Genomic DNA, 24,520 nt, shown 5'->3' on the forward strand with positions numbered 1-24,520 from the left:
GAATATAATACAAGTCTATGAAGTAAATTTTCCTATTATTCCTGTTTTGCAAATGAGGAAACTGAGGCACAGAGTTGAAGTAAGGCGCCTACATTACACCGAGTCAGAGTTCAAAACCAGCAGTATGAAATGTAAATTAATAGATAGAGAAAATATCTTCTTATTACAGGTTTGCTGTGAATAAATGTTTGTGACCTGGCACAGCATCAGAACTGTGGTAGTGAATTGCTGCGCTCCATCTCTCAGTTCTCTTCCTTTCCCCCATCTTCTCTCCCCTCTCCCTTTCAGAGTAATATAATGGGATGGTTTTAAGTCAAATACAACTCTACTTTCATATCTTAGATTAGCAAAGTTCAGTACTAATTACTACTTCTGTTACTGTAGTAGGATAATGTAGTCTGTATGGTAACAGTGCGTTAAGGGTGGTATTTAGATTAAATTAGATGCATAGATGACTTTTTACAGAGGAATTAAAATCTCCTTAACAGGAGGATTTAGATACAAGTACTGAGATTATAGAGCTTGGTGTACTGTTGTGAGAGTGGAGTTCCTTTAATAACTATTTTAAAAGTTGAGCTATGTGGTAGTTAACCAAACTTCAAAATCTGCAGGGAAAGTTCGTCGCTGATGCCAACTTGTCAAGGAAAGCGACAGAGGTACTCCTTTTCTTTTTAAAAGGTGAAAATAAAAAAGCAACAGCCCAGTGTGGTTTTGAATTATATAAAATTCTGTACTGCACTGACATGCTGCATAATTTATCCTTACTTTGCAAATATTTATTTCTTACTTCATTAGTGTATAAGTGATGACAGTGATCTCACTTTCTCAGAGGGGACCTTGAATTGTGCATACTTGGATTTTTGATGTTGAAGCAATGTCACTGTATAACACCAATGCCCTTATTGGAATTTGCTTCAATGTAAATAGAAAGCAGCCATTTAAATAGATTGAAATGCCTTACTGACCTTACCAAGAAATTGACACATAGGTGAAATACTAGTTTTCTCCTTCCATGGGGAATTCCCAGTTAGTGGATTTTTATGCAAAATCTGGAGAGATGGTTACTAAAATTGTGGTGCAGGATAAAGAATAGGGTTTTAGACACATAGATGCAGAGAACACAGCACTAGTTATGACAGGGGAAGGGAAGTGGGAGAGGATGAGATGGGTAAAGGGAGTCAACTGCATGGTAATGGATGGAAACAAAACTTTGGGTCGTGAGCATGCTGCAGTGTATATGGACATCTTCATAAAATATTGTGTACATGGAATATACGAGTTATAAACCAGTGTTACCTCAACTGAAAAAAAGAGTAAGGGTTTAGATTTAGAAGACTTGGGCTCACATTTTGGTGTAAATCCAGCTAGTAGTTACATGATCTTGGGAACATTGCTTAACTTTTCTGATTCTTACTTTCCTTGTATGTAAAATAGAAGGGATAATGTGATCTATCTCACTGGACTATGAAGAATCAATTGAGTTAATATAACTATAAAATGCTTGTGTGATAATGATAATATGTTTCAGTTGTCACTCTAGCTGTTTTTCCCCTTAGGATTTGGGTGAACTAAGTTAAAATAGCAGACATTTATTGCACACTTGTAATATGATAGGCATGGGGAAGGAAATGGCAACACAGTCCAGTACTCTTGCCTAGAAAATTCCATGGATGGAGGAGCCTGGTGAGCTACAGTCCCTGGGGTCACAAAGAGTCAGACACGACTTCACGACAACAACGAATATGATAGGCATGGTTCAAGAACAGACCTAGTGCCTTCGTACAAAGGTGGAATGCTCAGATCAGGAAATGTAGGAAAGGTTTGTAGTTCAGAGTTTCCCCCTGTGAATATATCTCTAAAATGAAGATAGAAATCAGTGGTGAAATCTCATACAAAAAAGTCACCCAGTGAATAAATTTTCTTAAGAAAAAAACTCAGACTTTGTTTTATCTACATTTAAATGTAAAAGAACCTAAGTTTATTTTTCTAATTTAAACTTGATCTTCACATTCTCATACTCAGCTGATATTGGATTTAGTTTTATTAATATTATTTAATATAAAACATTCAGCAAATCAAGATAGTAATTTAAATTTTATAGTACAATAAAAATATTAATATGAAGATATTTTAATTATTGTATAGGATTTATCTGTCCTATTCAATTACGTCACAAAATGAATTCTTAAAATTGAAAAATTCTTCTGACAGTAAGTTCTTTTTAAGTGTCAGAAATCCAACCATATGAAGCTCCTTATAAATTATTCATATTTCTCAGTTCTTAGTAGACATTTGTTTTAGGTAATTCTCAAATGATAAGCAGTATTTAATTTCTAAATGATATTTTCCTGTAACCTAATTCATAGCTTGACTCATTTGAAATATTGCTAGGGAATTCTGCAGATTTTTGGACCTCCACATAACTAAGGACTGTCAACTGGGTGAAGTTTTTAGAACCTGCTGAGCAGTCCGTAGCTGATAAAATCTAACAGGAGGACTTATTGTATTCCATCCCTTTATTTATTAGCTATTCACTGAGACAACACAGAGGTCGCGTAAGAGTTGGTTTTATTAGAGCAGCATCATGGTGGTTATCACCTGCGGCTAGCTTCTGTCTCCTAAGGTCTATAGTGCAGCCAAGTGCAGTTTGTTTTATATTCTGAGAAAACATTGCTGCCACATTACTGCTTACATGCCATGTGTCACAGTAAATCTAGCTGGCTCTTGTCTGTACTTTTCTGAGTGTATTTTCTAGTTGAGAGGGCTCTCGTAATTCTCTTTATTATCCTCCTCTTTTTTTTTTTTGTCATTTAAAGTGTCTTTTAACAATTTCTCTCCCAGTTTACCTCATTACTATCTAGCCCACTTAGTCTACCAGAGTTTTGTAGTACTGTGTGAGGCGTGGAACAAATGGTGTTAAATATGTTTGGAACACTTTTATGAGGTTCTCTTCCTTTCCACTATATTTTACTACTGATCATTTTCAGTGAGTTTACTGGACAGGATTAACTTTTTTCCTTTTATACTGATGGAATTTAGGAGGATGTTTTCAAAGGAACATGTGGAAATGTGGTGCCAATAATCATAAAGCATACAGCAAAACGTTATAGCATACTTTGAAATTTTGAAGGTGAATTTTCATTGCTTGTCTGCTCCATCTTTTGAAACTCATCTACCATGTGGTCCTCTATTAAAGTGACTTTTTTTACACCTTTTTGTTAATGTTATTTTACCTTTTTCAAGTGTGATAGAAATACTTTAAACAATTTATGAATGTTTATATAATGCTTATGTGTAAAGGATGATGTAAAATTAAAATAGAAACTCGTAAGTTGCTGTATAGAGAGAGATTTAAAGAAGACTGTGTAATAACACTGTGTAGAAGTCTAAGTGTTACGTTAATTATGCATATTAAATTTATGTAGCCTTCTACAGTTTATAGGACACTCACATCTGTGTCTTACTGGACATGTGAGTTCTAATAAGGGCTATTATTTATTAGTTCCCAAAGTGGGTAATTTATTTGATCTTTAGCTTTGGTTTATTAACATCACCTATGTTTTGCATCAGTCTATTATTAGAAAATAATAGAAGATAATGTCCTTAAGAAGATAACTTAAAATTGAAGACCTTTTAACACAAATTATCCATATAAATGTAGAATGCCAAAACTAAAATTTATTCATATATTAATTTTAGTACATACGAACATCTTTTACTATTATGTATTGATTGTAAATTCTCTAGTTGTTTGTCTCACAGATTTTCAAGCTTTATTATAAAATATGTCATTCTTTAGTTTCATCCCTAACTTGTGTACCCAATTATAAATCTGGTGGTTGTATCATTTTAAATTTATACTTTTTGTGGCAGTCTGCGTAGTTTGACTCACCCAACAGCTAACTAATTCTTGATTAATATGATTTTCTTGTGGTCATATTATAATGGTAGGGCAAAAGACATTGCTGTTTCTTTTTCCAACATGAGTTTTAATGCCTTGAGATGTTTTGCCTAACTCATCACAATCTAGGAATGTATATTCCAAAATTACAGTGAGACAGTAGTACAATTTTGGAAAAAAATGTTACAGATGTTCTTTTCTTAACCTAGGAAATGTAGCTTTGTTTTTTTTTTTTTAACACTTGTGTTGTTGTCTGGTCTTACATTTTGTATGACTAACTTTTCTACCAAATTGAAAAAGCCATTAGCTTTTAGTCTGTAGAAATGTGGATCCATAGATATTTCCCATTAGACAAAAGAAAATCTATGAAAGTGAAATCTCCTGGGGCTTGGTCTTCATAGCTGGCGTAATGGTCTAAGGCGGTACAGTAGTGTACTTATGAGAAAGAGCTATGTTAGATGATTCCCTTAACATCCAGGAATAATAGTTGGAGATTTTTGTACATTCTTTCAGGTAACTAACTTTTGTACTTAAAGTTTTGTACATTTGTAAACTTTTGTACATTTATTAATCAAGTATTCTAATTCAGGGAATTCATGTTATAAATTTTATACTTTTGAAACTGTTAGTGAACAAAATTTAAACACTGTGTATCTTGTGTCATTTAAAATTAGAGCTAGCTGTGAGGTAATGAGATATACTATATTTAGGTTGCCCTATTGTTTTGATAAGTTTTTTTTTTTTAAGAACTTCTTTTCAAAAAAGACCTCCATTGGTGATGGTTGCACAACTTTGTTAATATAATAAAACCCACTTAATTTTGCACTTTAAAAGTATAAATTATGTGGCTTGTGAATTATATCTCAATAAAGATGTTATTAAACATTCCACTGTATAAAATGTTTTCATAGGTGCAAAGTAATAGGATTTCAATTTATATTCACAATTAATTTTTAAAAAATTGTTAAGTGTAATAAATGTTTAGAACTTTAGAAGTAAGTATGAAATTATGTATGACTGAAGAAAATGATTTGTGTTCTTATTCAGTAGTATAATCAAAGTGGTAACACTTCGATTATAGAAACTTCAGAAACTGAAGAAAGAAAACAGACATTTAAAAAACATGTCAGTATTTTAATATTCACATCTCTCCTGTATTCTACCCCTCAGCTTTCTCTGTACTTAACTACTTCGTTGGTATCCATACTTAACCTGCCATCTTTCATTAGTGATACATTGCTTTTCATGACCATCTTAGGAAAATAACTAGATGTAAAAATATCTTATAAGAGAATTTTAGTGAAAGCATTGGCTTTTCCCTCTGAACTATGAGAGGTATACGTGAGCAATGACATCATTATCTTAAAAGAAATACAATAAATATCTTGCAGAATAGCTTCTAAAATGCAGTCAGCTTGGGATTTTGTTGTAAATAGTTGCTTTAAAACACTTTGGATTTAAAGTGAAAACTCAGAATGTTTGATAAATAATATTGTGGCATTGGTTCTTATCTAGGTGATATTTTTCCTTTTAAACTTTTGTTATATTTAGCATTAACTTTCTAATAGCTAAAATTGTTCACAACATAGTTTAATGATAAATGCAGTATCAGGCTTTGAATTTTTCTTTTTTTTTTTTTTTTTGGTAAATATTAAGACCTGAGTACAAAATGAGGGCTGTATTGTGGATTAAGTGAAATATCTCAAGGCTGTGCTCTTCTGATAACTGAACCTGAAGTGACCTTTCTCAGACACAATTACAGAGCTGTATGTTTTTCCTTTAATTTCATCAGGGGTTTAATTAGTATACAAATAAAACTTCCCTTATCTTCCTTTCTACCTAATTGGCTTGTCTTCGCTTATATATGAAGTATGTGAAAGTGGGCTGTAATTAGGGTGACCGTGTTAACCTCTTTTCCTCAAATGTACTGTTGCCTAAAGGCCTCAAGGCCTAAAAACAGTGCTTTGGATTATTGCTTTGCAATCACGATGGTTGTCCCATAGGTTTTCTCATGAGCAGAAGGGCTTTGGGTGCTGCAGGTTCCCACTGCTTAACAGGATCTTCATTCTTCTCCCCACTAAATGTTTATTGATTATCTTGCTGTTCCAGGCTCAGCCTCCAACAACTTAATATCAGGTGACAGTCAGGAGACTTCTCCAAGTAATTAGAGTTGAGCATTGGGGGAACAATTAGGAGCAGAGTTATTAAACTTGATTTATCCTATTCTCTCCTGAACAGTTTCTTGGATATCAGAACATCACACTTTCACAATCTACCCGGTAGAGAAATTAGTGGCTAACCTGCTGCTTATCATTGTTGCCTTGCTGCCCAGAGGCACACCTTCTTGGTTTGAGTCCTTCGGTTGGAAATATTAGAGTCTGTGAAGTTTATCATGGGTTTTAATTAGATAAATCTGAACAGGAATAAAGAAAAGCTGAACTTCAAACTTTATATGTATCTATAATATATTTTATAAATGGTGTACATACATATGTGTATGTCATATATATATATATGCACACATATACATATGTTTTTCTTTTTTAAAAGCTCAGTGTTAGGGTTTTTAAGGATTCTACTTTTGCCATCAAAGACAATAATGTGGATATCCGTAAAAAGACATATTACTGCATTGTGATGTTGCTCAGCTCTTTAAAATGAGACTTCTGTGTCCATAAGTTATATAAATGATTATTCTTTTTTCAAAAACCATTATCTCTTCATTTTTACACTAAAGAAGTATGATTCATACCACTTTATTTCTGTCATTTTTTGGTTTGTTGTCTGTAGGTTTAGTCTTAGAGTAAACTATTCAGCTGTACCTCTGACACAGTGTGAGCTTTAGGAGACTTTGGTGGCTCCCTGACCTTGCTCCTGAGAGAAGGAGATGAAAGCTGATGGAAGCTGGTAGATTTAGATATACAGTGGAGATTCTAATTCCATGAGTTATATCTTCTTTGGAAGGGTATCATAGAATTGCTGAAAAGTCAAGTGTGGTTTTATAGTGATTTTAAGGTCGTGGGTTCCCTTAGATTGGACCAGTGAGCTTCACTCTGGACAAGACTGGAATCAATATCCTGAACGTCCCTCACAAATATACACCTCTAGTCATAAGAGTTACTGAGCAAGAGAATTTGAATGGATTGGCACATTGTATTATTTCTGTTGGAAAAAGAACTCAAGCTTTATGTGTAACTGGTGGTGGATCATTAATTTTATCTTCATATCTGAAAAATAGCATTTTTTTTATTACCTGAAAGATGTCAGAGATATTGACTTTAAAAGGACTCAAGTGGGTTTTATTTTTTTTAAAGAAAGAAATCTCATGATACTTCAGTGCCTTTAAATGTCTTAACATTGGCATAGACTAAGTAGGTTTAGCACGGCTTTTCAAATTTCTTTTTTGTTGTCTTTTTAAAGTTGGCTTGAATCAGTGAATACTTCCAAAGTGGGATATGCTTGAAGATCTGTTACTACTCAAGATTTTAAATAAAACATAATGTCTAAAAAGTAATCGTAGTTTGCTTATTTTTAGTTTTTGACTTGTATTTGTCTGACAGCATGCAGCTTGACTGTTTGAAAAGTAAAATACTAAATTAGAAAGTTTTTTGTAGCTTTTAAAAGTACCTTATTGGTTTTGCTTTCAAATCACAGTGTTTATAGAGTGAATTAATTGTTTTAGCCCCATGCAGGCAGTTTGAGTTTTTTATTTTATTGCGAGTGCATTAAAATAATACTATTAGAAGAGTTTTAAACATGAAATCACTGCATTTTGGTTGTTCTTCACTGGGTATTTGAAGAATGGTTGTGAATGTTAATGTGTGGCTAAACTCTTAGAAAAAAGCAAAAATATGTGTATACAATCAATTATAGCTCAGTGTCCAACAAACTTAATTGAAAAATTGGTTGATAAACTCATATTCTAGAAATTTCATAGGCAGAGGAATGAGCAGATTTTTCAGTGCTAAGAGATCCTTTGATCCCTATATTATTTTACATCCTAGAATTTAAAATAAGAAAATGATCCTTTAACTTACAAGTTTCTAAAATCTTTAGCCTTAGTTCCAAGATGAAGTTGTACTCTTGTATCTTGAAACTTGTGCTAAGTGAATATTTCAGATTAAAGCACATAGCAAAACAAACATCAATCAACAAATTTTGTACTTCTCTGAGTAGGGAAATATTTATGGACTGTTTTTGTAATAACAAATTCAAGTATTATTTATAACTCTGTTGAAATGTTGATCAAGTTTGTGTTATCTCTGATACGAGAGGTTTTTTAATGGGAAACAAGTGAATTTTATTTTGGAGTCCAGTTTGTTTTTTCACCGAGATGTATATAGCAATCTGTTACAGATATATTTATAAAGATAGCAGTGATGCTTTTAAATCTTGGGTTCCCATTCTTTTATTGGTATCCTAACCCACCTTCCTCTCAGTCACACACACACTTTGGCCATATGATAGTTCTTGCACAGATTCTAAATTTCGTGTGTGCTTTCCATTGAGATCTTTATTTTTCGTCATTAAAGGAAAATGTAACCTGAGGTTTTTAATAATCAGATATTTTTACCAAAAAAAAGAATGTGTTCTTATAGTATTTAAAAAAATAGAGTTGTATTTTGCAGCTAAACATTTTTCAGAATCTTCTCACTTCTATCATTTCTGTTTAGCATGTATGTAAAATTTTTGCCAAAAATTTGTTAAACCTTGATGTGTAATGACCCAGGTCTACTTCTCAGTCAGTCTGTATCCTTCTTTGTTTAATAGCCTATGGCATAAATTGAAGTTAATTATCGGGGCTGACAAGTAACTCTGTTTTCTGTCTGCTTGCAGAGTCTCTCCGAGGCAAAGATGGAGCTGAGAAGAAAAGATCAATCTCTGCGTCAGCTCAATAGACATCTTACCCAGCTGGAGCAGGACAAGCGTCGACTGGAGGAGAACATCCACGATGCAGAGAGTGCCCTCCGCATGGCAGCCAAGTGAGCATTTGGACCTTGGGGAGATCACTTAAAACAGACAAAAGATCAATTCTTACTTTCATGCTCTGGGTTTTAGCCCTGGATAATACAGTGTTAGAAAACAAAAGTACAGCTGTCTTTCTTTGAAATTCTCTGATACATCCTCAAAAAGAGAAAACTCTTAGCTCAACATACTAAATGTATATTTTATTGAGAAATCTTAGAAAAGAATAAGTTTCTATATAACCGCTGATGTTGTGTATTTTAGGCTCTGTTGTAGTGTTAACTTGTTTAAAACCAGGTTTTCATTAACATATGACTCTTAATCTATAAGACAGTTTATTCTAAAGTTTTGAATAGTTTCCGTATCATATATTTCTCAACTCTTTCTGTCCAATTGCCTTCCAAATTTGCTTCTGCATATATTATAATATTCTAATATTGCAGGTCATATTTTCATAAAGAAATGTTAGTATATAATCAACATGTGTATTATAGCATTTTTAAGTGCAATAAAAGCATGCTGATCATGGAAAATTATTTTAATTTTACGGCTTTATATTCAAATATGTTCAGTAGAGAAAAATAGGCAGTTTTCAGAGTGGGCAACTATGTAAATGTGATAGGAGTGTTTTCGTTTTACCAGGTAATCAAGTTGACATACACTGTGAAGTTCAAATTGAACAGTTCTCTTGGGTATTTTTATTTGTTCCCCGCATCAAATTTCATGGAGTACTTTAAGACAACCCTTTTTACAAACTGCATGACTTAAAGAAAATCTATTTATGGATTAAAGAAACATCTAATTTTAATACACTCACTGTTTCTAAATTTGGAGCTCTTGATTCCTGTACTTGCAAGTATGCAACACACATGTATACATATGTGTGTGTGTGTGTGTATGTGTGTGTGTGTGTATTTACAAATATATAAATACAACTTAAAAATATTTGGAGACAAACTCTATCCTAAGCATAACATGAAAATATGAATGTAGTCTATAAACTAAATCACAAAACAAGCAGTTTGCAATCCTAGGATATCCACAGCTTTGTCAGTTGGCTTGGGATATTGCTCACACATAATGAAAAACATGAGTTTACACAGTGCCACAATATTGGCATGTTTGAATACCCACCAATACATATTTGAATAATTGTAAAGCTCTATAATACTGTGCTACCATATTGGGTATATGTAATTGTCATTTTTTAAAAATATAAGTCTGACTGAATCAGTTTTTTGCTGTCATTTTTCAGTTGGTTTTCTCATGTCAAATGAGAATCTTAGCATAGGTAATTTTTAGTATGTCTTAGAGCATTGAAAATTCTAAGATTAATGAAAACAAGATTATAAAACCTCTAGATTCACATTGCATCTTCACAATACTACTGGTAATTCAGGAATTTGTTGTGTCTGAGATCTGTCACCATGGGCACATATTCTTAATAACACTAAAAAAGCTAATTTGAAATTTGGAGAACTAATACATTATTTATAGTTTTTAATTTGTAATTCACCATTAAAATTTTGTCTTCAGCATTTCCATCTAAACTGTTAATTTCATCATAAAAGCTAAATTCAATATACAGGGCTAGAGAAGAGAATAGTAAATTTGGATATTTCTAGTCAAGGCCATAAAGGGTTTTTGTATAATTATTATAGCACAAAAAACCTGTCAAAGAGAAAATATTATTGTGCATAGTATGGCCATTTATATCCACCACTAATATTTCTAAAGTCTTTTTCATTAGAAGCTAAAAGAATGCAAGTTTAACCTTTTCAACACATTATATATCAATTATGTAATCATGATTTCTTTTTTCTTTCTTTTTTTCACTCTTTTTTTAACTTTGAAGATATTCATAAGGTTTTTCTCACCTCTAATTTACAGCAGGCAATATAACTGAAAATAAGAGTTAAATGTGAAAATATACTAGTGAATATGGTTAGGTTTTACACTTTTAGAAGGAGTACAATGAAAACCAACCCTTATTTTTCAGTAACAGTGACTTAACACTAAAATGAATGACAGTTACAGTAGGGTTTGGGTTTTACTAATACCTAATCTTTATTTTGTTTCTAGAGACAAAGAATGTGTTGCTAATCATATGAGAACAGTGGAAAATATGCTTCATAAGGTACTATAATTTTTCTTCAATATTGTTCAGCTTGTATTATGATACAGTTCTCCTGGTCACTAATTTTATCAATATTAACTACAAAGTACTTTGATTCATTTTGTAGCTTTCTTTAAAAATAAGTTAACAAAAGGATCCTTTCAAATGACTGAAAATTTGTATTGGACAATGCTATATTGCATAACTTTTTTCAGAATTCACTTTATGTATGTAAAACTATGAAAATAGTGATTTCTCCAAACTAGTATAATTGCACTTGAGTTGTTTGTGGTCTTTGCTCACTGAACTAGAGGTGATTAAGATATCATCATGTCTCATAATGATAAAATGTTTGAACACACTGTCCCAAGTGGTGCTAGTGGTAAAGAACCTGCATGTCAGTACAGGAGATGTAAGAAACACCAGTTTGATCCCTGGGTCAGGAAGATCCCCTGGAGGAGGAAATGGCAACCTCTCCAGTAGTCTTGACTGGGAAATTCCACGGACAGAGGAGCCTGGTGAGCTATATAGTCCATGGGGCTGCCAAGAGTCGGACATGACTGAAGTGACTTAGCACATCATCCCTCTCAGCACTCTTAAACCTACTATCCTATATACATATACTTATATATATACAGAGAGACATCATATATTGTATTTGATAGTACTCATCTACCTTAACCTAGGCAATGATATTTTCCAAGCTGTAATTTATCTTCTTGGTAGGCAGGCACTTTACCACTGAGCCACCAGGCAAACCCCTTATTTAAAAGTAGAGAAACATTATTTTTGTATTTCTGTTATTGTTTAACAGGTAATTTGTTAGAGATATAAGGACCGAGTACTTTTAAGATATATAGAATTTATGGATGAATCATATTTAGAATAACTTTTGAGTCAAATTTTTTTATGTAATACAGTTTTAAATCACTTAAAATATCCTAAAAACTAATCCTGTAAGGAGATAATAAATAACATTCAGTTCAGTTCAGTCGCTCAGTCGTGTCTGACTCTTTGAGACCACATGAATTGCAGCACGCCAGGCCTCCCTGTCCATCACCAACTCCCAGAGTTCACTCAGATTCACGTCCATCGAGTTGGTGATGCCATCCAGCCATCTCATCCTCTGTCGTCCCCTTCTCCTCCTGCCCTCAATGCCTCCCAGCATCAGAGTCTTTTCCAATGAGCCATCTCTTCGCATGAGGTGGCCAAAGTGCTGGAGCTTCAGCTTTAGCATCAGTCCTTCCAAAGAAATCCCAGGGCTGATCTCCTTCAGAACGGACTGGTTGGATCCAAGGGACTCTCAATCTTCACCAACACCATAGTTCAAAAGCATCAGTTCTTCGGTGCTCAGCTTTCTTCACAGTTCAACTCTCACATCCATACATGACCACTGGAAAAACCATAGCCTTAATTAGACGGACAAACTAATATTTAATATATTTTAACATCTTAAAAGCACTAGGCATCTGTATTCTTTGATGTTTTAAGTGACTAGCTAAAAGTGACGCACCAAAAGCATTCTGAAAAAAAAAAAACTGATTTTTTAAATTTCTGAGTGTTATTTTTAAGTCATATTTGAAACTGAATTCTCCTCCTTCCCATTTAAAATATTTAGCCTGTCAGTGTAGTTTAAATATGATCACATCAAGTTCAAATATGCTAGAAATCTGAAATTTAGGTTTGTAGGAAAAAAGACATTTTGGTTAGATTTTTTTTTTTTCAGTATATGTTGAGACTTTGGATAGGAAAAATAAATTATGTCATGTACATGGCATACCTTTATACCAGTTAATATTGCCTTTGAAACCCAGTTGTTTGTCGTCTCCTCAGACAGAGGAAAATAATGTTGGATAGCAGCTGTCTTGAGTGTGGACTTTGACACCAGACAAAACCCATCATCATCTAAATGTCATACCTTACCCTTTTGTTGTGAGAATGGCCAAATATATCTTTTAAGTATGATAAAGACTGATTGCAACAGGACAGTTATAATCATAGAGGTCTTCATTTGCAGTTCTTTTGATTTTAACATCATATAGATAGAAAGATGTCTGTGGAATTGGCCTACAACCACTGTAGTTTTACTTTTGCTCTATGGCTTTTCCCCCCTTTAGATGTAATAGTTATTTTGCAAATTTCTGTATGTATAGTGATTTTAAAATTATAGTTACTTTTCAAGCTTGACTGGTGGCTCAGAGGTTAAAGTGTCTGCCTCCAATGCGGGAGACCTGGGTTTGATCCCTGGGTTGGGGAGATCCTCTGGAGAAGGAAATGGTAACCCACTCCAGTATTCTTGCCTGGAAAATCCCATGGACGGAGAAGCTTGGTAGGCTACAGTCCATGGGGTCACAAAGAGTGGGACACGACTGAGTGACTTCACTTCAAGCTTGACATGAAATTTTAGGCTAATTGATTATTGGACTAATTCTCTTTTCTACAAAGTGTGGGTGAGAACAAATGGGTGATAAGGAAGAGACCCGGTGGGTCCTCTCTGAAGTTCTCAGGAGAGTACAGCCCATCTGTCTTCAAGCCAGAGCTTGCAGGTTTATTTTTCTGGCCACTGTGGACTGTCTAGTGCATTTTATTTCTTGGAGAAACTAAGAGTAGTACAGAAGGAGGGTGTGGGCTATCCCATTGTGCGGTAAAAATGATTGTGGTTATATCCAAGCTCTTTGACACAGTTTACTGTACATAGTCAAATAATGTAGCTATTCAGATTTTTTAAGCACATATGTTTTCAAAGTATGCACCAAGTTTTCTGGAATAAAAATAATTTTAACCTGCTGAATTGAATTTTAATACTAACTTCTAACATAAGAATCAAATAAAAAGAACTTTCATGTAGAAATTATTTTCTTGTACTTTAAATAACTTAAACTAAACATAACTGTTTTTAGGAGAAGCTATTATTTTATGGTATTCATTCATTTTTAAATTTGATACATTTGACTTTTCAAATCCTAAAACTATTACACACAGCAGTTGACTGTTTATTATTTTTAAACCCTATTTGGGACTGATACTAGTATTAAAAAAAGAAGGCCCGTCATTGTTATTTAAAAGCATATATTTTTTCAAAGAAATAGAAATTTTTATTTTAATTGAATTTAAATATATTTAATTTATGACTGTTTTAAATGTAGACCAGAAGCTAACTTTTTATTGAGTTATTGGGGTTAAGAAAATTAGGACAAAGATATACAAAATTATTATAACTTTTCATGAGGTGCATTTTTTTAATGCACACACTTTTCTGTTTAGTTGAATTCTGAACTACTTTTTGTATTTTGGAAAAACCATAACTATTGAACGTTAAAAGAAGTCACTATATAAACCATTTAAAAATGTACAGTTCAGTGGCTTTCAATATATTTACAGTGCTATTCAACAATTACAAGTATCTCACTCCAGAGTATTTTTATCATCCCCGAAAGAAACCTAGTACCATTAAGCAGTCACTCCTATACCCCCTTATCCTACTCTGCTACTGTCTTTTTACTCTTTTGTCAGTGTCCTTTGATGAACAAAGGTTTTTAACTTTGATGAAGTCCGGTTTTTTCTTTTGTTGAGCGTGTTTGGGCTCATATCTACGAATGTATTGCCATTTCCAAGGTTGTGAAGATTTTCCCCCAAGTTTACGTCAGAGAGTTTTATAGTCTTAACTTATATTTAGGTCTTTGTGCCATACTGAGTTAATTTTTATATATGGTGTGATGCAGGGATCCAGCTTCATTTTTTTCCATGGGTGTCCAATTATCCCAACACCCCATGTATTAAAAAGACTGTTCTTTCCCACCGTTCAGTAATCTTAGTACTCTTTGTGCAAATCATTTTACAACAAATGAATAAGTTTATTCCTGGAATCTCAGTTCTAGTCCATTGATATTTATACTCATCTTTATATCACAGCCATGCTGTTTTGATCACTGTAGATTTGTAGTAAATTTTGAAATCTAGAAATGTGAGTTTTCTAACTTTGTTATTTTCTCGACTGATTTGACTTTTCAGGGTGCCATATGAATTTTAGGATCAGTTTTCAATTTAAAAAAAATTTAAACTTTCTAATTTTGTATTGCGGTATAACTGATGAACAATTTTGTGATAGTTTCAGGTGAACAGTGAAAGTACCCAGCCATACTTATACATGCATCCATTCTCCCCCACACTGCCTCCTCTACCCCATCCAGCCTGAAGAAGACAGTTGGAATTTTAATAGTGATTCCATTAGATTTACTAGATCAAATTTGGGGAGAATTGCTGTCTTAAGTCTTGCAGTTCATGACATGAGATATTTTCCTATTTATTTAAATCTCTAATTTCTTTCAACAATCTTTTATAGTTTTCAGTGTACAAGTTTTGCCCCTTGTTTGAATTTATTCCTCATTATTTTATCCATTGAAATGCTGTTGTAAATGAAATTATTTTTAAATTTCATTTCTTGGTTCTTAAGTGCTAGCATATGGAAATATAGCTGATTTTGTGTATTGGTCTTGTATACTGCAACTTTGCTGAATTTATTAGCTCAAATAATTTTTTGTGTGGATTCTTTAGGATTTTCTATATATAAGATTATGATTTCTATAAATAAAAGATAGTTTTACTTACTTCTTTCTAATTTGGGTGTTCTTTCTTCCTTTCTTCTTTTCCTTTCCTCCCCACTCCTTTCCTTTCTTTCTTTTTTTTAAATCTAATTGTCTGGCTAGAACTTGCAGTCCTAGCCATAAGATAGCGTGATGACAGCAGGCCTCCTTGTGTGTTGTTTCTGATCTTACAGGGAAAGCTTTTGGTTTTGCATCATTAATACGATGTTATATCTATTTTTTCATAGATGTCCTGCATAAGAGTGGGGAAACTTTTTTCTGCTCCTAGTTTTTTGAAGTTTTTTTATGATGAAAGAGTGTTGTTATTTTTTGTAAAAGGCTCTTTCTTCCTCAAATTAGATAATGTTTTTTACTTGCAACCTTCATTCTATTAATATTGTGTACTATATAGATTGGCTTACATATGCTAAACCACCTTTGCATTTCTGGTATAAATACCACTTCATTATGTAGAGTATAATCATTTGACTATACTGCTGCATTTGGCTTCCTAGCATTTTCTGAGGATTTTTGCATCTGTGATTGTAAGGAATATTGGTCTGTAGTTTTCCCATGATATCATTGTCTGACTTTGGTTTCAGTGTAATACTGGCCTCATAGAATGAGTTAAGACATAGCCTCTCCACTTCAATTTTTTGGAAGAGTCTGAAAAAGTTTGGTGTTAATTGTTTAAACTTTTGGCAGAATTTACCCATAAAGTTATCTGGTCTGGTGATATTCTTTGTTGAAAATTTTTTGATTACTGATTCAGTCTCTTTCCTTGTAATCAGTTCAGTTTAGTCACTCAGTCGTGTCTAACTCTGTGAACCCAAGGACTACAGCATGCCAGGTTTCCCTGTCCATCACCAACTCCCGGCGCTTGCTCAAACTCATGTCCATCGAGTCAGTGATGCCATCCAACTATCTCATCCTCTGTCATCCCCTTCTACTCCTGCCTTCAATCTTTCCCAGAATCATGGTCTTTTCCAATGAGTCAGTTCTTCGCATCAGGTGGCCAAAATATTAGAGTTTCAGCTTCAGCATTAGTCCTTACAAAGAATATTCAGGACTGATTTCCTTTAGGATTGACTGGTTAGATCTCCTTGCTGTCCAAGGAACTCTCAAGAACCTTCTCCGACACCACAGTTCAAAAGCATCAATTCTTCAGCGCTCAGCTTTCTTTATAGTCCAACTCTCCGTGCATATGTGACTGCTGGAAAGACAATAGTTTTGACTAGATGGACCTTTGTTGGCAAGGTAATATCTCTTCTTTTTAATATGCTGTCTAGGTTGGTCATAACTTTCCTTCCAAGGAGCAAGCATCTTTTAATTTCATGGCTGCAGTCACATCTGCAGTGATTTTGGAGCCCAAGAAAACAAAGTCTGTCTCTGTTTCCATTGTTTCCCCATCTGTTTGCCATGGAGTGATGGGACCAGATGCCATGATCTTCATTTTTTGAATTTTGAGTTTTAAGCCAGCTGTTTTACTCTCCTCTTTCACTTTCAAGACGCTCTTTAGTTCCTCTTCACTTTCTGTCATAAGGGTGGTGTCATCTGCATATCTGAGGTTATTGATAAAAGTTAAATAAGTGGGGTGACAATATACAGCCTTGACGTATTCCTTTCCCAATTTTGAACCAGGCTGTTGTTCCATATCCAATTCTAACTGTTGCTTCTTGACTTGCATAATCAATAAAGCAGAAGTAGATGTTTTTCTGGAATTCTCTTGCTTTTCCCTTGTAGTAGATCTATAAAAGTTTTCTTTTTTAGTCAGTTTTGATAGGTCATGTGTTTCTAGGAATTTGTCTTTTTCATCTAGGTTATCTAATTTATTGATACAGAGTTGTTCATTTTCTTAGAATTGTTTATTTCTCCAAGTCAACAGTAATGTTCTATTTTTATTACTAATTTTAATAATTTATTAAATCTTTCTTTTCTTGGTGAGTCTAGTTAAGGTTTGTCAATTTTGTTGATCTCTTCAAGGAACCGATTTTATTTTCTTGATTTGCTCTATTATTTTTCTATTCTCTCCTGTATCTCAGTCAGTTCAGTTCAGTCACTCAGTCGTGTCCAACTCTTTGCGACCCCATGAATTGCAGCACACCAGGCCTCCCTGTCCATCACCAACTCCCGGAGTTCACTCAGACTCGCGTCCATCGAGTCAGTGATGCCATCCAGCCATCTCATCCTCTGTCGTCCCCTTCTCCTCCTGCCCCCAATCCCTCCCAGCATCAGAGTCTTTTCCAATGAGTCAACTCTTCGCATGAGGTCGCCAAAGTGCTGGAGCTTCAGCTTTAGCATCATTCCTTCCAATGAACACCCAGGACCGATCTTCTTTAGAATGGATTGGTTGGATCTCCTTGCAGTCCAAGGGACTCTCAAGAGTCTTCTGCAACACCATACTTCAAAAGCATCAATTCTTTGGCACTCAGCCTTCTTCACAGTCCAACTCTCACATCCATACATTACCACAGGAAAAACCATAGCCTTGACTAGACGGACCTTAGTCGGCAAAATAATGTCTCTGCTTTTGAATATGCTCTCTAGCTTGGTCATAACTTTTCTTCCAAGGAGTAAGTGTCTTTTAATTTCATGGCTGCAGTCACCATCTGCGCAGTGATTTTTGGAGACCCCCAAAATAAAGTCTGACACTGTTTCCACTGTTTCCCCATCTATTTCCCATGAAGTGATGGGACCGGATGCCATGATCTTCATTTTCTGAATGTTGAGCTTTAAGCCAACTTTTTCACTCTCCACTTTCACTTTCATCAAGAGGCTTTTTAGTTCCTCTCCACTTTCTGCCATGAGGGTGGTGTCATCTGCATATTTGAGGTTATTGATATTTCTCCCAGCAATCTTGATTCCAGCTTGTGCTTCTTCCAGTCCAGCATTTCTCATGATGTACTCTGCATATAAGCTAAATAAGCCGGGTGACAATATACAGCCTTGACGCACTCCTTTTCCTATTTGGAACCAGTCTGTTGTTCCATGTCCAGTTCTATTGTATTTATCTCTGCTCAAATCTTTATTATTTTCTCCCTTTTGTTTGCTTTGGGTTTAGTTTGTTCTTCTTTTTCCACTTTCCTCAGATAGAAGCTTGGATTATTGATTTGAGATCGTGCTTCTTTTTTTTAATGTAGGCTTTTAAGCTATAGATTTCTATGTGAGCAGTACTGTCACTGCTTCCCATAAGTTTGGTTATGTTGTGTTTTTGTTTATATTAAAGTATTAATATTTTATAATTTTCCTGTGATTTCTTCCTTGACTTTTTCATTGTTTGAGAGTGTTTTTTTCTTTACCTTCCTTCATGCTTTATGTTTTTTAAAAAAAATTATTTATTTTTATTTGAGGATATTTGCTTTACAATATTGTGTTGGTTTCTGCTGTGTTATCAGCATGAATCGGCCATAAATATACATATGTCCCCTCCCTTTTGAACCTTCCTTCCACATCCCACTCCATCCTACCCCTCAAGCTTGTCACAGAGCACCAGATTTGAGCTCCCTGCATCATAAGAGTAAGTTGTTTAATTTCCGAAACATTTGGACGTTTTCCAAATACCTTTTTGCTGTTAGGTTTTAAGTTAATTTCGTGTGGTTTGCAGTGGTTTATAATTATTGTTTTATGTTGTTATCTTTTAAATCATATAGGAAAAAGGAGTTATAAATAAAAATAGATGAATGCAGACTTTTATATTTACATATGCAGTTTCCTTTACTGATATTCTTAATTTCTTCTTGTCGATTTGAATTACAGTCTAATGTCCTTTCATTTCAGGCTGAAGGACTTCCTTTAACCTTTCTTCTGGGTAGTGCTGGTGGTAAAGAACACTCTCAGCTTTTTGTTTGTCTTGGAATGGCTACTTTCTCCTTAATTTTGGGAGAATATTTTTGTTGGATATAGAATTTTTGATTGACAGTTCATTTTTTCCCCATCATTTTGAATATGTCAACTCTAAAATTTCTATTCAATTCCTTTTTATACTTCATATCTATTTATATTTCTCAGTTTTGAAGAAGCTACTCTCATGGTTTTCCTTTGTTTCTTTGTACATGGTTTCCTTTAATGTTTTAAAGCACATTTGAAATAATTGATTTAAAGTCATTGTATGATAAATCCAATATCTAGACTTCCCCAGGAACAGTTCCTATTAATTTCTGTTTTTCTTATGTATGGGCCATACTTTATTTTCTTGCATACTTTATAGTTTTTTGTTGAAAAGTGGGTATTTTGAATATTTGTATGATCATGCTCATTTGCTCAGCCTTGTCTGACTGTTTGCAGCCCTTTGAACTTCAGCCCATCAGGCTCTTCTGTCCATGGGATTTTTCAGGCAAGAAAACTGAAGTAGGTTGCTGTTTCCTCCTCCAGGAGTTCTTCCCACTGAGGAACCAAACTCCTGTCTCCTGCATTGCAGGTTGCTTCTTCACTGCTGAGCCATTGGGGAACGTTACAGATGGCAACTCTGGAACTCAATCCCCTCCCACTGCAGCCCTCTTGTTTGCTGTTGCTGCTTACTGTAGTAGCTTTTGTTTGCTTAGTGACTTCCTGAAATATCAAGGTTCAGGTGCTTTTTCTTGATTAAGATTTTTCCTGGCTGCAGTAAACTTTCAGTTAGTTTTCAGAGGTTTGAAAAAGTTGACTCTGACACATTTCCCCAGTTTATTCACTGCCTTGTGGAGGCCCTGGCCTTTGGGGTTCTCCACTCAAGAGAATTTGTAGAATTCCTAGATATGCTAAAATTTCTAACTAGAATTTTGCTAGAATTCTTGCTGATATGCTGTACTTTTATTTTCCTAATAATTTTACCAGTAGGCTTTTAATATTACTGATAATATATCCTCTCATGAATTGGAAATTTAAAAAAATTAAGAGCTCTCCAACCATGGTTAAATATTTCTATTGTGAGGAAAAGAAGGAGAGTACAATAATTGTATTAAAATAAGTTTCAGGATAGAGTTAAGACTAGATGGATACCAGGGAAGCCCATGGAAAGGATAGTGTCTGGATTATTTAGGGTTAGGTATGAGAAAATTTAGTTCTGTTAGTATTTATTGGATACTAACAGAAAGATATCTTGGTTTACGATAGGTGGAGGTGAAAGTAAGTTGACAGTAGATTTGGAATGTGGGGAAGAACTGAACATTTTTTGTAGTCATTTTAAAATTGTTATTGAATTAGCAGAATTGCTGAATTCTTGAAGCTTTTAGAGATTGCTTGAGTCCTTCAAGTTTGGAAGGATTAACTAAAGTGTTTCCTATATATGATCACAGTGTACTATGAACTGTAAAATTACCTTTGAACTTTTATGAGCAGTGTCAGATGCCTTTTGAATAAAATGGCTAAAAGATAAAAGAGGAAGTCACAATTCAGAAACCTCAAAAGACTTTAGAATACCTTGAATCTGCCCCTCTGGGGCTGCATGAGGGAAAAAAAAAAAAGAATACCTTGAATCTATAAATCCTGTAAAGTTATAAGGCTGAAAAGATACTAGACCAATGACTTGGAAGTCAGAAGAGTTGTTTTTTATTTTTTGATGATGACACTCTTGGATCTGTTTGTATAATAAAGTCTTTTTTTTTTTTACATTAGTAGACAAGAACTTTTTTAAAAAATTTATTTTTTTTCAGTTTTTTATTTTTTTAATTTTAAAATCTTTAATTCTTACATGTGTTCCCAAACATGAACCCCTCTCCCACCTCCCTCCCCATAACATCTCTGTGGGTCATCCCCATGCACCAGCCCCAAGCATGCTGTATCCTGCGTCAGACATAGACTGGAGATTCAATTCTTACATGATAATATACATGTTAGAATGCCATTCTCCCAAATCATTCCACCCTCTCCCTCTCTCTCTGAGTCGAAAAGTCCGTTATACACAGCTGTGTCTTTTTTCCTGTCTTGCATACAGGGTCGTCATTGCCATCTTTCTAAATTCCATATACATGTGTTAGTATACTGTATTGGTGTTTTTCTTTCTGGCTTACTTCACTCTGTATAATCGGCTCCAGATTCATCCATCTCATCAGAACTGATTCAAATGAATTCTTTTTAACGGCTGAGTAATACTCCATTGTGTATATGTACCACAGCTTTCTTATCCATTCATCTGCTGATGGACATCTAGGTTGTTTCCATGTCCTGGCTATTATAAACAGTGCTGCGATGAACGTTGGGGTACATGTGTCTCTTTCAATTCTGGTTTCCTCGGTGTGTATGCCCAGAAGTGGGATTGCTGGGTCATAAGGTAGTTCTATTTGCAATTTTTTAAGGAATCTCCACACTGTTGTCCATAGTGGCTGTACTAGTTTGCATTCCCACCAACAGTGTAGGAGGGTTCCCTTTTCTCCACACCCTCTCCAGCATTTATTGCTTGCAGATTTTTGGATCGCAGACATTCTGACTGGTGTGAAGTGGTACCTCATTGTGGTTTTGATTTGCATTTCTCTAATAATGAGTGATATTGAGCATCTTCTCATGTGTTTGTTAGCCATCCGTATGTCTTCTTTGGAGAAATGTCTATTTAGTTCTTTGGCCCATTTTTTGATTGGGTCGTTTATTTTTCTGGAATGGAGCTGCATAAGTTGCTTGTATATTTTTGAGATTAGTTGTTTGTCAGTTGCTTCATTTGCTATTATTTTCTCCCATTCAGAAGGCTGTCTTTTCACCTTGCTTATATTTTCCTTTGTTGTGCAGAAGCTTTTAATTTTAATTAGATCCCATTTGTTTATTTTTGCTTTTATTTCCAGAATTCTGGGAGGTGGATCATAGAGGATCCTGCTGTGATTTATGTCTGAGAGTGTTTTGCCTATGTTCTCCTCTAGGGGTTTTATAGTTTCTGGTCTTACATTTAGATCTTTAATCCATTTTGAGTTTATTTTTGTGTGCGGTGTTAGAAAGTGATCTAGTTTCATTCTTTTCCAAGTGGTTGACCAGTTTTCCCAGCACCACTTGTTAAAGAGATTGTCTTTACTCCATTGTATATTCTTGCCTCCTTTGTCAAAGATAAGGTGTCCATATGTGTGTGGATTTATCTCTGGGCTTTCTATTTTGTTCCATTGATCTATATGTCTGTCTTTGTGCCAGTACCATACTGTTTTGATGACTGTGGCTTTGTAGTAGAGCCTGAAGTCAGGCAAGTTGATTCCTCCAGTTCCATTCTTCTTTCTCAAGATTGCTTTGGCAATTCGAGGTTTTTTGTATTTCCATACAAATCTTGAAATTATTTGTTCTAGTTCTGTGAAAAATATGGCTGGTAGCTTGATAGGGATTGCATTGAATTTGTAAATTGCTTTGGGTAGTATACTCATTTTCACTATATTGATTCTTCCGATCCATGAACATGGTATATTTCTCCATCTATTAGTGTCCTCTTTGATTTCTTTCATCAGTGTTTTATAGTTTTCTATATATAGGTCTTTAGTTTCTTTAGGTAGATATATTCCTAAGTATTTTATTATTTTTGTTGCAATGGTGAATGGAATTGTTTCCTTAATTTCTTTTTCTACTTTCTCATTATTAGTGTATAGGAATGCAAGGGCTTTCTGTGTGTTGATTTTATATCCTGCAACTTTACTATATTCATTGATGAGCTCTAGTAATTTTCTGGTGGAGTCTTTAGGGTTTTCCATGTAGAGGATCATGTCATCTGCAAACAGTGAGAGTTTTACTTCTTCTTTTCCAATTTGGATTCCTTTTATTTATCTTTCTGCTCTGATTGCTGTGGCCAAAACTTCCAGAACTATGTTGAATAGTAGTGGTGAAAGTGGGCACCCTTGTCTTGTTCCTGACTTTAGGGGAAATGCTTTCAGTTTTTCACCATTGAGGATAATGTTTGCTGTGGGTTTGTCATAGATAGCTTTTATTATGTTGAGGTATGTTCCTTCTATTCCTGCTTTCTGGAGAGTTTTTATCATAAATGGATGTTGAATTTTGTCAAAGGCCTTCTCTGCATCTATTGAGATAATCATATGGTTTTTATTTTTCCATTTGCTAATGTGGTGAATTACATTGATTGATTTGCGGATATTGAAGAATCCTTGCATCCCTGGGATAAAGCCCACTTGGTCATGGTGTATGATCTTTTTAATGTGTGGTTGGATTCTGATTGCTAGAATTTTGTTGAGGATTTTTGTATCTATGTTCATCAGTGATATTGGCCTGTAGTTTTCTTTTTTTGTGACATCTTTTTCAGGTTTTGGTATTAGGGTGATGGTGGCCTCATAGAATGAGTTTGGAAGTTTACCTTCCTCTGCAATTTTCTGGAAGAGTTTGAGGAGGATAGGTGTTAGCTCTTCTCAAAATTTTTGGTAGAATTCAGCTGTGAAGCCGTCTGGACCTGGGCTTTTGTTTGCTGGAAGATTTCTGATTACAGTTTCAATTTCCGTGCTTGTGATGGGTCTGTTAAGATTTTCTACTTCATCCTGGTTTAGTTTTGGAAACTTGTACTTTTCTAAGAATTTGTCCATTTCTTCCACGTTGTCCATTTTATTGGCATATAATTGCTGATAGTAGTCTCTTATGATCCTTTGTATTTCTGTGTTGTCTGTTGTGATCTCTCCATTTTCATTTCTAATTTTATTGATTTGATTTTTCTCTCTTTGCTTCTTGATGAGTCTGGCTAATGGTTTGTCAATTTTATTTATCCTTTCAAAGAACCAGCTTTTGGCTTTGTTGATTTGTGCTATGGTCTCTTTTGTTTCTTTTGCATTTATTTCTGCCCTAATTTTTAAGATTTCTTTCCTTCTACTAAGTCTGGGGTTCTCCAATTCTTCCTTTTCTAGTTGCTTTAGGTGTAGAGTTAGGTTATTTATTTGGCTTTTTTCTTGTTTCTTGAGGTATGCCTGTATTGCTATGAACTTTCCTCTTAGCACTGCTTTTATAGTGTCCCACAGGTTTTGGGTTGTTGTGTTTTCATTTTCATTAGTTTCTATGCATATTTTGATTTCTTTTTTG

The 24,520-nt window shown here is 34.4% G+C and overlaps 1 protein-coding gene across 6 annotated transcripts in view; it reads left to right on the forward strand.

Annotated features, from left to right (window-relative positions):
* CCDC171 (coiled-coil domain containing 171) overlaps positions 1-24,520 on the forward strand; it is a 345,827-nt gene that overhangs the window by 193,589 nt on the left and 127,718 nt on the right. For all 6 annotated transcript variants that reach the window (XR_011254379.1, XM_069576620.1, XM_069576618.1 and 3 more), the window contains 2 exons: positions 8,738-8,883; positions 10,949-11,003. Coding sequence is in view for 5 of the 6 variants with exons in the window: in XM_069576620.1 (XP_069432721.1) it covers positions 8,738-8,883; positions 10,949-11,003 (201 nt within the window). In the remaining variant the exon portion in view is untranslated. The remainder of the gene's footprint in view (positions 1-8,737; positions 8,884-10,948; positions 11,004-24,520) is intronic.

Source organism: Ovis canadensis, chromosome 2 (genome assembly GCF_042477335.2).
Source record: "Ovis canadensis isolate MfBH-ARS-UI-01 breed Bighorn chromosome 2, ARS-UI_OviCan_v2, whole genome shotgun sequence".
Lineage (NCBI taxonomy): Eukaryota > Metazoa > Chordata > Mammalia > Artiodactyla > Bovidae > Ovis > Ovis canadensis.